We start from the raw sequence: 12,463 nt of genomic DNA on the forward strand, positions 1-12,463 counted from the left end.
AAAAAAAAAAAAAAAAGAAAAGAAAGAAAGAAAAGTCATCAGTCTCTATGGATGTCAGGTTGCAAATCTAAACTTGACCTTTAAGTAGTTACTAACAAACAGCACTACTACTTCACCACATCCGCTAGCTAACATTTTCATTATATTGAGGTGGCATTTGAAGATGCCAGTTGCAAACTAATTTTTTTTTTACGCTAAAGACTGAAGTCAGGGCCTTCTCTACCATGAACTAACTCTCGCACCCCTCTCGGTTTTATTTAAAACCATAGAGTAGCCCTCTCAATTCAACCAAGGGAAAAAATCGTGTAATGAACAAAAGTCAAGCTTGATACCTGTGCTTTCTGAAGCAGTTCAATCGTAAGAGGAAGCCAATCAGGAATGAGTTTCTCCATTTCCAGACTAACCATGGCCAGAGCAAGCATGGACCCTTTGAACTGCAGAAGTTGGTTGTAGGCCATACAGTGAAGCAGCTGCTTGGTCAGGACTGCCAAATGTTGAGATGGGCTCAATTTGGGCAAACTGAAAAGTAACTGAGGCCTAGTTGATACTGCAATGGCATGGAACTGGTGGTTTGGGGGAGAAAACACAAAATTGTTATTTAAGGAAAATATCTAAGAAAGTGTACACAGAAATATCATCTCAGGTACAATGCAAGTTTGTAACTTTTAGCTGTAGTGATTTGATATATTTTCAGAATCTAATTTTTTTCCTTTTTAATGGTTTTCCCCAAATCCATACAAAGAGGCAACCTCTGTCCAAGTTACTGAACCAGGACTTTGTATTCCAAGTAAGAACTAAAACATTTTAGATATACTTACAATGTGAAGAAAATCCAATGGTGTGGCCGTGTGAAGATCCCAATTCAATTTATCCAGAATAATTCTCTCCATTCTCAAAATCTCAGATGAGGAACATCCACAGAAACTGTCTCTTGCCAATACTTTTAGCACTGGAATTTTCTATCCAAAGCAAAAGGAGTAAGAAACAAAGGTCAGAAATGTAAATAGAGAAAAATAATATTCAAAAACCAAAATGAACTGGAGAGGTGGCTCAGTGACTAAGAGCAGGGCTGCTCTTCCCAGGCCTAAGTCCAACTCTAAACTACAAGGCAACTCCCAACTGTCTTTATTCCAGTCCCAGGGAAACCAAAGCCCTGTTTTGACTTGTGTGCACCAGGCATGCATGCAGTGTACTTACACACACTGGGGCAAAACACTAAAAATCAGGAGGCAGAGGCAGGCAGGCAGTCTGAGGAGAGCCTGGTCTATCAAGCAAGTTCTAGGACAGCCAGGGCTACATGAAGAAGTCCTGTCTTAAAAAAAAAAAAAAAAATCCAAATAATTAAATAATTCTTTTAAAGAGACAGCTGATCTTCCAAAGCAAGCATATTAAAGGGACAATGTACCAAAACCACTTAACTAAAATTGGAGTTTATAAGACAGCATTCTTTCTTAAACCTCTCGAGGCTCAAGTAGCCTGGCCCTGCCCCTAGATACTCTTTAATGGTTGTTTCTAGCCCCTCAAAATGCAGGCACCCAATTACACCCTACAGAGAAAAAAGCCCAAGATCAGGCCAAAGAATTCTACCATTCCAGACCATCCCAGAAATCACCTCCCAGTCCTAAGGAACCCTATATAAAGTCTGTCCTGATCAGTTCTTTGCTGCTTCTCTCCTGAGCAGAGCGGCTGGCCTCCTGTGTCTTTCCTAATCTCTCCTGTGAGGCTTGTTGTGTGGTAAAACTCTGGTATTTCTTGGCTCCCAACTACCAGGAGACCTTTCCTCTAAGAGCTGGAACACTTACATATTTAGTAATAAAGGTTCATTAAAACAAACAAAAAAAAGCCTCCAAGCAAACCAACCAAACATAAAGAATAAACCTTGAAAGGATTCATTACCTCATCTTCCTCAACAGTCTTAGCAGCCAGAAAAAAACAGCTGATTGCAATACAATTCAAATATTTTGGATGGGCCTAAAATTTTAAAAAGAAAAAAAAAAGACATTAATGATTATTTTGAATTAAGCTCTTTGTTTTTAAAATCTAAACATAAATCTAAGTTTACAATTCTCCTAGTTTACATCTTCTTAGGCACAAAAATAAAAGTTTCTTTTCTGTTCATTTATACCAGTCATTGAATAAGTGCTATGCAAAACTCTGAACTTACTGAGTCACTTCCAAAATTTTAAAACAAAAGAAATAATGTCCTCACAAAATCTCTACATCTACTGTCATGACAACACATTTACTAGTAGCCTATGGTTTAACACAAAAGTCACTGAAAAAGATGCTGTGTTTGAATGTATCTTACAATACTTACTTTTACTGTAGCTAAAAATCTATCCAAAAGACTGCTTGCCAGAGCAAATGTTTCTGGATAAAGGTTGAACTGGTATTTGAGTTTGGCCAACCATTGAATTACTTCATCTCTCTGGGATGGAGAAACATTCTAGAAGGGAATAATTAAAAAATAAGAGATCACAAAATTTCAGTTATCATTTAGAGCTCTCTAAATACAGGGCTGACTGACAGCTCAGCAGGGAACAGCACTTGCTGCCAAGCTTGATGACCTGAGTTCAGTCACTGAGACTCACATGGTCAAAGGAGAAAACCAACTCCTTTAAGTTTCCTCTGACCTCCAACATGTGCTATGGCACATGCATGCCCACATACACAAAATAAATACACGCACATATTTTTACATGTTAGGAAATACAACAAAAATGAACTAAGTTAAAATGTTTGAAGATCATTCAAAATCATACTTTAGATGAAAATTTTATATACCATATCACATTTAATATCATCCGATACTTTACTAAAATCTTCACTATTCATTTCACCAAATATCTACAATTTGAATTAAATTCAGATATTTAGGAAACAAAACATTTTAAAATTTAATTACTACTAGTCAATAATTTAAGTTTTCCTAACTTTTAAGAATGAAGTAACTTCTGAGCCAGAAAATACTCATTAGCTTATCTTAGTAAATATAAATAGGCTGTGAAATATCAATATTTAGTAGTATCCTATAAAAAGAAAAAGAAGAGGTTGAGGATCATCTGTGAAATGAAACAGAAGGATTATTTCTTTAAAAACAACAATAAAAAGCATTTTAATTTACCTAAATACTATTTTGAACTTTTGAGTAAAGGCTTAAGATATGTATATGTGTGCGCGCGTATGTGTGTATACTTTAAAATAGCAGGAATTTTACTTTTATTTGACTTTCAGTCGTGACTGTCCTGTTAGTGTACTACTGATGCTAAATGAAAGATCCTTTTGAGGACTAGTTACAAGGACATACATAGTCCAGGCTTGCCTCAAACTCACTCTGTAGTTGAGGACCCCTCCTGCCTCTACCTCTCAAGTGCTGGGATGCAGAGGTGCACTAGCATGCCCAGGTTACACAGTGCTTGGCATTTTAGAGCTTCATACATGGAGACAAACTACCTACTGAGCCCCCCATGCCCCAGCCCCTTACGCCACACTGTGTCATGTAACACAATGGAGTACAAAATTACTTGAATGATACGAACTTATCTTTATGAAGTATAGTGCAGTGATCATGGGACACTTTTCTGATTAATGTCAACCTAAGCTAATTCTTTTATCCTACAAAAAAAACTAAGTAAATGTTCAGTGACTGTATCTATGGTATAGCTCCTCAAACAGGAATTCCAGCTAGAACTTCATTACTGTTCTTGGTTTGCTCTAGAGTTCTAGGAGTGACTGTTGCTCACCACGTCCCTGCCCCTGCAGCTGTGACTTGTTAGAAGTCCTCCTTGCTGTCATTTGCTTGTCAGCTGAGACATGACAAAGTGTTCTTCCTCATTAGCCACACCAAGATGCTTACATAATTCTTGTACCTAGTTCTAAACTTGGTTATAACAGGTATTTTTAGTGGGGAATTAACATACACCTACCTTCTGTTCAACCCTTTGGGAACAAAGTCACAGTGATGAATAGAAATACTAATAAGATACAGGTGATTTACAATCTATTTTATTAACAACTTACTACAAAGTTGATAAATGAGTAAAAGTTTACCCAAACTTAAGTCTTTAGTCAGACAGACCATAAAAAGGTATTAAACCAAACCAAAGTTACCTGGTTTAATAGCTGTTGTGGGAGTAATGAAATCTTAGACGAAGGAGCAACTAAGTAGGATCTTTAAAAAAGAGGTTGAGGATTACCTGTGCTACAAGATAAACTCTTAGTGTTTAAGCCTATGGAGGACAGAGATGATTTCAAACCCAGGACAGTAACATAGTTAAGCTCTTCAGAAGAGCAGACAAGATTAAAGTGGGTAGAGACTCCCAGGAACTGTTGTCCAGAGAATCAATCCTAGAATTTTATGATCAAACATCAAAAAAAAAAAAAAAAAAAAAAAAAAAGGCTTCAGGAAGTTTTGAGAATAAAACTGTCAGCCTGGAGGTTCTTACTGCCTGAGTATCAGGGTAACTTATATCCCGTTTGACAGAGAAACAGTGGTCATTTTTTTTTTTTTTTTTCTTTAAAAGACTGGATCTCATGTAGCCCAGGCTCACCTCAAACCTGCTATATGGGCAAGGATGACTTTAAACTTCTCTTTCTCCTGCTTCCACCATGACTAGGATAACAGGTATACACACCACACCTGGTTTATGCAGTGCTGGGTACAAAACGCAGGGCTTCATATATGGCCGACAAGCACTCCAACAACAGCGGTACACACCTATAGCCAGGAGTCAGGCCATCAATAAGATAGGGAGAATCAACCCTTTGACAAAACACTACTGTCTAGAGCTATCACTTCCTTAGGTAAGAGGACATCACTGCAGCCTTAGCTAGAATCTTTGTAACTATCAGGTGGCAAGGTCCTTAATTACATAATTTCCTGTATTTTTAGAGCCCCAAGGTGCTACTAATAAAATCTACTTCTGTCCCCTAAAGATCTCTGAAAGTAAAGGTAATCTCTTCTAAATAAGAAGTTAAGCACTTAAGGAAAATTCAGCCAGCCTAATAAACCAACCATGAAGAAACAAATTCATCAAAGAGAGGTAAGCAGTGATAACACCTGATACATTCCAGGGCTCTCGGGGAAGGAAAGGAACAATGATCAGGGGTCACAAGAAAAAAGAACAACACTAACATGTAGTGTGTAGTGGCACATCAGACATACAGTCAAGAGACAGAAAAAACATTCCCAAAGAGCAGACTATATCCTTATCTGGTACACTTCACTTTAAACAAATACAAACAAAAATTTAAGGAGAATTATAAAAGATGAATAGAAGGAATACAATCACCTATATAGACAGTTATCATAGTCATGGTAGCTAAGTGATATAAACTGTATGAGCATATAGATGATGATGTAGAAAAGGATTAAATATTACTTCTCTTCTGCCCTCCCCCTATACTACCTGATTAAGAACAAAAATTTGTGGGCTGGAGAGATGGCTCAGTGGTTAAGAGCGCTGACTGCTCTTCCAAAGGTCCTGAGTTCAATTCCCAGCAACCATATGGTGGCTCACAACCATCTGTAATGAGACCTGATGCCCTCTTTTGGAGTGTCTGAAGACAGCTACAATGTACTCACATTAATTAAATAAATAAATTAATTAAAAAAAAAAATAAAAAAAAAAGAACAAAAATTCATAAAATGTTATTTTTAAATATGGTAATTAGTCATGGGAAGATGAATCAGACCAAAAAAAAAAAAAAGCCCACTAACAAACCTCTCAGAAGGTGATGGCTGAGATGCATTTGTACGTCAGTGATGCTGACTCTAGACCACTGCTAATATCAGCTCAAGAGCACTCAACAGTAAAACTATCTGGACAGCTTTGTGAAAAATAGTTCCAAACCTAAAATTCTCTAATTATATAAAAGAAAGGATCAATGAATGGAAGAAGGGAACAGCACAAGTCCCAGATACCACTTCTCATAGGCAATGCCTAAAGGTTAAGAGGGTAAAATTGAACTAGTACTTCTTAAGAAAATTTATTCACATGGTGAGACACAATAACATGTTCCTAGTCAACCATGCATCTGGCTTAGCTTTAATCTCTAAAAGATTCACCGATCAATAACCGTAGTATAGTTCCCATGCTTGACGGACAAAACCCCTCTACCTTCCCACCCCTGCATATTACTTTCTACATTAACATTCATACTATAACAACAGTACTTAGACTATGATTCTTCCCCACCATGCAAGTTTCATCTCTGCTTCCTTGCTTAATCATTCCCTCTAGCTGAAATTCTTCTTTTTCTATTTTACTTGATTTAACATAACACACAGACACGCACACGCGCACACACACAATTTTAAAACACTGAGTGTGCTTTTTAAAAGTTACAATATTGCTATGACAACCAGGTCCTGAACGATGATTCTGGAGAGGAAGTAATGAAGTGATAAGTCAGCACTGTGAGATCAGGACAAGCATCTAGGAGTAATCCAGTCGAGCCCTTAGGAGAGTTACAGAGCGAGAGACAAAATCTGGGACTTGAAAAAACAAGGAATAGTAGGAATAGGTGGTCAGAAATGTGAGGGAAAAAAAAGTCATCTGACTTATGGCATCAGTTAGTTTTCCTCAGAGCTGTAACCCAGTACCTGGCAGAACAATTTACAAGGAGGGAAGATGTATTCTGGCCCCGTTTCAGAGATTTCAGTGGAATCACTGGAGGAGGAAGGAGAATAAAGGAAGGAGGCAGACGAGTAAATAGAAAGGATAAGACAGGATAAATCCTAAGTGACCAGAAAGGGGAGATGGTATGAAAGAAGAGGAAACAAAAAAAAGGGGAAAAGAGGCCAGGGACAAAATACCATGTAGAGCCCTAGTGAGGCCCCATGTCCTAATGTTTCCAGCACCTCTGAGCACAGTGCTATCAGCTGGGGACTAGGCTTCTATATATTGAGTCTGCAGGAGATAACTTATATTCAAACTTTAACAATGATTTTTCTCTTAAAACACTTCCTGAATGAAAACCTAAAGATCTATAGTTAGAGATCTAAGAACCTAAGCATGCACACACACATATAGCTTCACTCCTAGTAATAGGTGAAGAAGTCACATCCAACTGTGGTCCTTCCTTGGACAGAAGTGTTTAATCCCCATTTAGTTTGCCCACCAGAGAGAAGACTGAATTCTCTACAGAGGGAAATACCTCTAAATCCCTATAACAGGTTCAGAATGTAGCACAATGGTAGAATGCTTGCTGGGTTGACAGAACATCCTGGGCTTGACCTCTCACCAACACAAAGACAAAAAAATAACTTAAGTCTGTATCATTCATTATTAAAATGATAAGTGTTCAGTATTAAATAAAACATTTATCAGAAACATAAAAAGAACAAAGTAAACAAAAACATGAGAAGAAACCAGGCAACAGGAAGGTACATCTTTATCAGAATAAAGGATTTATTATACAAGAATCCCTGGGCGGAGGGGCAAGATATCTCAGTGATTAACTATTAGAGAACTTGAATTCAGATTTCAGCCCCCACATCAGGTGACTCAAACACCCATAACTTCAAGGAGTCATACAAAGCCCCCTTCTGCGTGTACACCCACATCCACCAATAAATCTTTATTTAAAAAGACAACAGTGAATTTTACTAGGTAAATGAATACAACCCAAGAGCTAAAAATGAGAAATTCAGTAACTGAAAATTAGAAACTCAAGTGTCCATCTAACAAAAATTACATGTGATTGGGCAGCTATGTTTATAGTCTTGAAGAAAATCTGAAGTCTAGGGGCCAGAGAGATGGTCCACAAAGTAAAGGCATATGCTGGTAACCCTAGAATCTGAGTTTGACCCCCAAGACCTCATGGTAGAAGGAAGGAACCAACCTCGACAAAGCTGTCTTCTGATCCCCACACAATGCCATGCTACACACACAGGTATGCACATCCACTCACATTAAGTAGATAAATGTTAAAAAAAAAAAACCAAAAAACCTAAAGCATAAAGAGAATTTATGAATCTAAACACATTACCGTTAAAAAAATACTAAAAAATAACTTAAGCATCTACCTTAAAGAATATTATGTTGTATTTTTGAAAAGTAAAACAGCAAGTAATAAAATGTTAAAAGTTTTGATTTTTAAAAAGGAGTATTTGGAAACAAATGTACTCTATTTAAGTTGCAAGCTAACACTTCTATATTCATGACCAAGGAAACTGCTGGTAGTGGTGATAAAGCTTTAGAGTTAGGATGCAGTTCTCTGCTAGTATTTGCCGGACCCTGGGTTCACTGCCTAGCACAGCAAAAAGCAAACACATGCACAATATACATAAAATCCATTCGGCCAAAGAAGAAATACAAGCCAACACTGTGCTGCTGCCCAAATAAAACAAAGATTAGGGCTAAACTAATAAAAGAAGCCAAAGTAAGTCAAAGGCATAGTCTAATTTTACTATGCATTAATGACATCTGAAACACCAGTTTAAGAAATACCAGAGTTGCAGTCTAGAGCAAGCGAGCAAGCTAGAAGCTGTTGGTCAGAGGGAGCAGAGCAATGCCTAAAATCAAAGGAACTTCTTTCTTCAAGCTCTTCAGGCAGTGGTTCGGACAGCAAAGTTGAAAAAAAGTTAAAGAGGAAAAATCAAGTTGTTCCAGAGAAACCTGTGAAGAAGCAAAAGCCTGGTGAGACTTCCAGAGCTCTGGCATCCTCCAAGCAGAGCAGCAGCAGTAGAGATGACAACATGTTCCAGATTGGAAAGATAAGAGATGTCAGTGTTCGAGACTTTAAAGGAAAAATTCTAATTGATATTAGAGAATATTGGATGGACTCAGAAGGTGAAATGAAACCATGGAGAAAAAGTATTTCTTTAAACATGGAATAATGGAGCCAGCTAACAGAACAGATCTGACACAGATGATGCAGTAAGAAAGCTGTAAAATCTGAGTCATATCAAACCTAAACTATACTATTGTAGTTGTCTTTTTACATCGGCTTTTTTTTTTTTTTTTTCAAGACAGGGTTTCTCTGTATAGCCCTGGCTGTCCTGGAACTCACTTTGTAGACCAGGCTGGCCTCGAACTCAGAAATCCGCCTGCCTCTGTCTCCTGAGTGCCGGCTTTTGTTTTCTAAATGTTGTTTTCCAAGCTGTTGTATATTTGGTTTGCAGAACAATTTGTAAGACAAATACTTTTTTTAAATGTGCATTATTAAAATGTTCTAAGTGAAGCTAATTGTCAACTTTATTAAAGAAGATTGCTTTGTGCCCCTTACCTAGTGTAAAATAAAGTCAGATCATTACAATCTTAAAAAAAAAAAAAAAAAAAAGAAAAAAAGAAAAGAAAAGAAATAAGAGTCTACTCAGAGAAAATACTGGAATGGAGAAGGGTAAGTCTTATCAAATGAAAAAATGGCTAATGAACAAGATGTGTGTAGTGATGACTGTGTGGAAGTAAAATCTAGCTTTAAATATATGAAGAGCCATCATTTAAAACACAGAACACAGATTTACTTTGCATTATTTACATGGATGGAACCAGAACTCACTAAGTGACCAGAAGCAATATTTGTGTGTGCATGGGTATATGATTGTGTGTGTGTTTGTGAATACACTGGTGTGCTTATCTAAGCCAGAGGACAACCACGGATATCAAGAATGCCACCCACTTCCTTTGAAGCAGGTAACTCATTGGCCTGAAGCGCCTAACTAGGCTAGGCTGGCTGGCCTTTGAAATCCAGAGATTCTCCTGCCTCTGCCACACTAATGCTGGGCTACAAAGTGTGAACTACCATACCCAGAATGCTTACATGGGTTCTGGGGAATCAAACTCAGTTTCTCATGCTTGTTAGCTGCCCAGCAGAAGCATTTCTGAGGTCCAATTTAGGAAAAGGCTTGTAATAATTAGAAATTAGAACTTTTCTTAGAATGGTCCAAAAAGCAGAGGAACATTACTGCACTATCAGTAGTTAGATAGATGTTAAACAAAAGGCTCCTTTTTACTGTACAGTTAGATCTGTTCCCAAACTTAATTCATACAACAAATACAAGTAAGAAGTAGCTTTAAAATACAAATCCTAGGGTCAGGAAAGTGGCTAAGGGACCTTGCAGTTCAAGCTTGACTGATCTAAGTTTAGCCCCTGGAGCTCTAATGAAAGTAAAGCAGAAAACCGAGTCTTTCCTCATCCCCACATGAAGAGTGTACCCACCCCCACAAGAGCAGAAAAGTTACAAAATTCAACAGTTGCCACTATTATTCAAAGGGTCTGGCTGTGAGGACTAAAATGATCCCTTGTCTCTTTTGAGATAGGGTGTTATTCTTAGCCTGTTGGCCTGTAAGTTTCTGAAATCCTACTGCCCCAGCCTCCCAAATGCTGGCATCACAAGCATGCTCCACTACACCCAGCTGAAACTCCAATTTTTCACAATCCTCATCTATCTAGTTGCCAAGTGATTCCTGCACACCTCTGTGTGTCTCAGCTGTCCTTAGCATAAATCTTTTTTTTCAAAACCATATAACCAGATAGCCTTTGACTCCTCAGTGTCCCAAAATACCAACAAAAATCACTTTGAAATTTGTGACAGGATTTTCTTTGTAATCAAAACGACTTCAGCAAAATAAATGTAGATTATCTGAAAGTGGTTTTAAGTTTTCCCTAAATTCATTTAATGCAACTATTACAAGCTTCAACTACTCTGCAGAACTTTTCTCTAAGTACCAAGAGCACACAACAGACCAATACTGAATAAATTACAAAGAAGCCATAGCTGTCCACTTAAAAGCTTAACTGGTATGCTATCACACACCTGAAACCCAGACTCACCAGTAGACCTAGAAGGATCTTGAGTTAAAGGCTAGCATTCATCTGCAAAGCAAGTCTGAGCCAGCCTGGGCTACTTGAGATCCTGACTCAAAACATCATTAAAGAGTAACAAATGTTTCAGAAAACAAGGACACAACATCGCCACCAAGGAAACTCTGTCAAATTGTACTGTGTTATCACAAGGGAAGTACAGAGTTCTATGGGAGAAGTCAGGGGAGTCACAGGTGTAACAGAATATTTTCTTGCCTGGCCACATTTTGCTCAACACTGGAGGTTGGAGTTAAAATTAAAAACGAGCTGTGAGAATGACCTTGCAAGGACAAGGAAAGGGAAGTAAAAGGAAGCAGAAGCATGTGGCATAAAAGAAAGCTCTTTAAAAAAATGCACTTTCCTATTTTTACCAGCTCTTAAAACTATGTATCAGGAGAAAGGCCAGTCTATGACCAGGAATTAGAACTGCTCTTTTAAGCCTAAATCCATATCCTCTCATGTTCCCCTCAGACCAAGCCCACTCAAAGTTCTAGTATTAAATAGAACTATTTGGCATTACTAAAGCAAATCTTTAAATAGGAAAAATGTCTTAACACCTTCCATCCTGGATTCATCCCCTCTTCTCCTAACAGTCACATCTGCCTTGGCACCCCTTCGCCTTGACTATGGTCCAGATGTATTAACCAAAGTAAGCTAAAATAACTAGAAAAGATGTAAGTCAAAAATGACTGGCATGGTACGTGTAAAATAATTACAATGCTCTAACAGGAATGAACGTTTCAAGGTTACTCTGAGCCCCATCTAAGTTTGATATAAATTATGGTCTTTGTGGGTTTGCCTTTATAACCTCTGTATCCCTGAGCTTGGCACCAAGAGACTTTTCAGAGGCAAAAGCCTGCTCTTGGTCTGCCCATCAATAAAAAGGACTAGACTTTTAATTGCTTTAATCAGCATGATTGTCAAGAAACTTCTCCTGTGGATCAATCACAGGTCCTCTGCTCTCAGTGTGCAGGAAGGGCGGAAATGCCTGCATCAGCTGGTTCTAAGTGTCCCGACCTGATGACTCACTCTGGGTGCCTTAACCAAAAGTCCATTCAAAGATTTTGTATCCAAGGCTTCAACGTTTATTACTCAAAAATAATGAACGCTGATGCCAACTTGATGCTGAAAATCAGGTGGAACAGAAGGGAAAAGAACATGACAATGTTGGAATTCCAATACACACTTGGAAACCTTCCTGTAAGAACATGCAATTAAGGAAAAAGATCGAAAACTAAAATTAGAAAATCAAATTCTTACGACAATATTTGCGAATCCTCATGCCCACCTCTAGTGTTTTTCTAGCTGAAGCAAGTCGATTTCCTTTTTCTGGAGCTGTGGCTTTCAAAACAAAAAACCGTGTATATTTTGAGATTTTTCTAGAGAACTGAACTGTGATATCAAGAAAGTTTGTACTAACTCCTTTAGTACAAAATAACCCATTTGGTATCTAAAAACACAGGCATTCTAGTCATGGATGTTAGAAAGGCTGCCTGGGAAAGGCTGAGGACCAACTCGGCCACTGGAAAGGGTCACTCTTCTTTCACCATGGTATGCTGCTCAGGGCTGTGCAGTGTGTGCCCTATTTTCAGTCTTTTTGAGTTGTTACCCATGCTGGAGTAGACTTTGTTTTTTTGGGTTTTTTTTTTTTTTT

At 38.0% G+C, this 12,463-nt stretch overlaps 1 protein-coding gene and 1 pseudogene across 3 annotated transcripts in view; one reads left to right on the forward strand and one right to left on the reverse strand.

Annotated features, from left to right (window-relative positions):
• Positions 1 to 12,463, reverse strand: part of Ccni (cyclin I) — a 25,153-nt gene that overhangs the window by 5,623 nt on the left and 7,067 nt on the right. For all 3 annotated transcript variants that reach the window (XM_021210972.2, XM_021210971.2, XM_029545153.1), the window contains 4 exons: positions 2,318 to 2,446; positions 1,897 to 1,971; positions 819 to 959; positions 333 to 563 (listed from right to left, as the gene is read on the reverse strand). In XM_021210972.2, coding sequence (XP_021066631.1) covers positions 333 to 563; positions 819 to 959; positions 1,897 to 1,971; positions 2,318 to 2,446 — 576 coding nt within the window. The remainder of the gene's footprint in view (positions 1 to 332; positions 564 to 818; positions 960 to 1,896; positions 1,972 to 2,317; positions 2,447 to 12,463) is intronic.
• LOC110330815 lies at positions 5,016 to 8,897 on the forward strand (annotated as a pseudogene).

This window comes from Mus pahari, chromosome 13 (genome assembly GCF_900095145.1).
Source record: "Mus pahari chromosome 13, PAHARI_EIJ_v1.1, whole genome shotgun sequence".
NCBI classification, from domain to species: domain Eukaryota; kingdom Metazoa; phylum Chordata; class Mammalia; order Rodentia; family Muridae; genus Mus; species Mus pahari.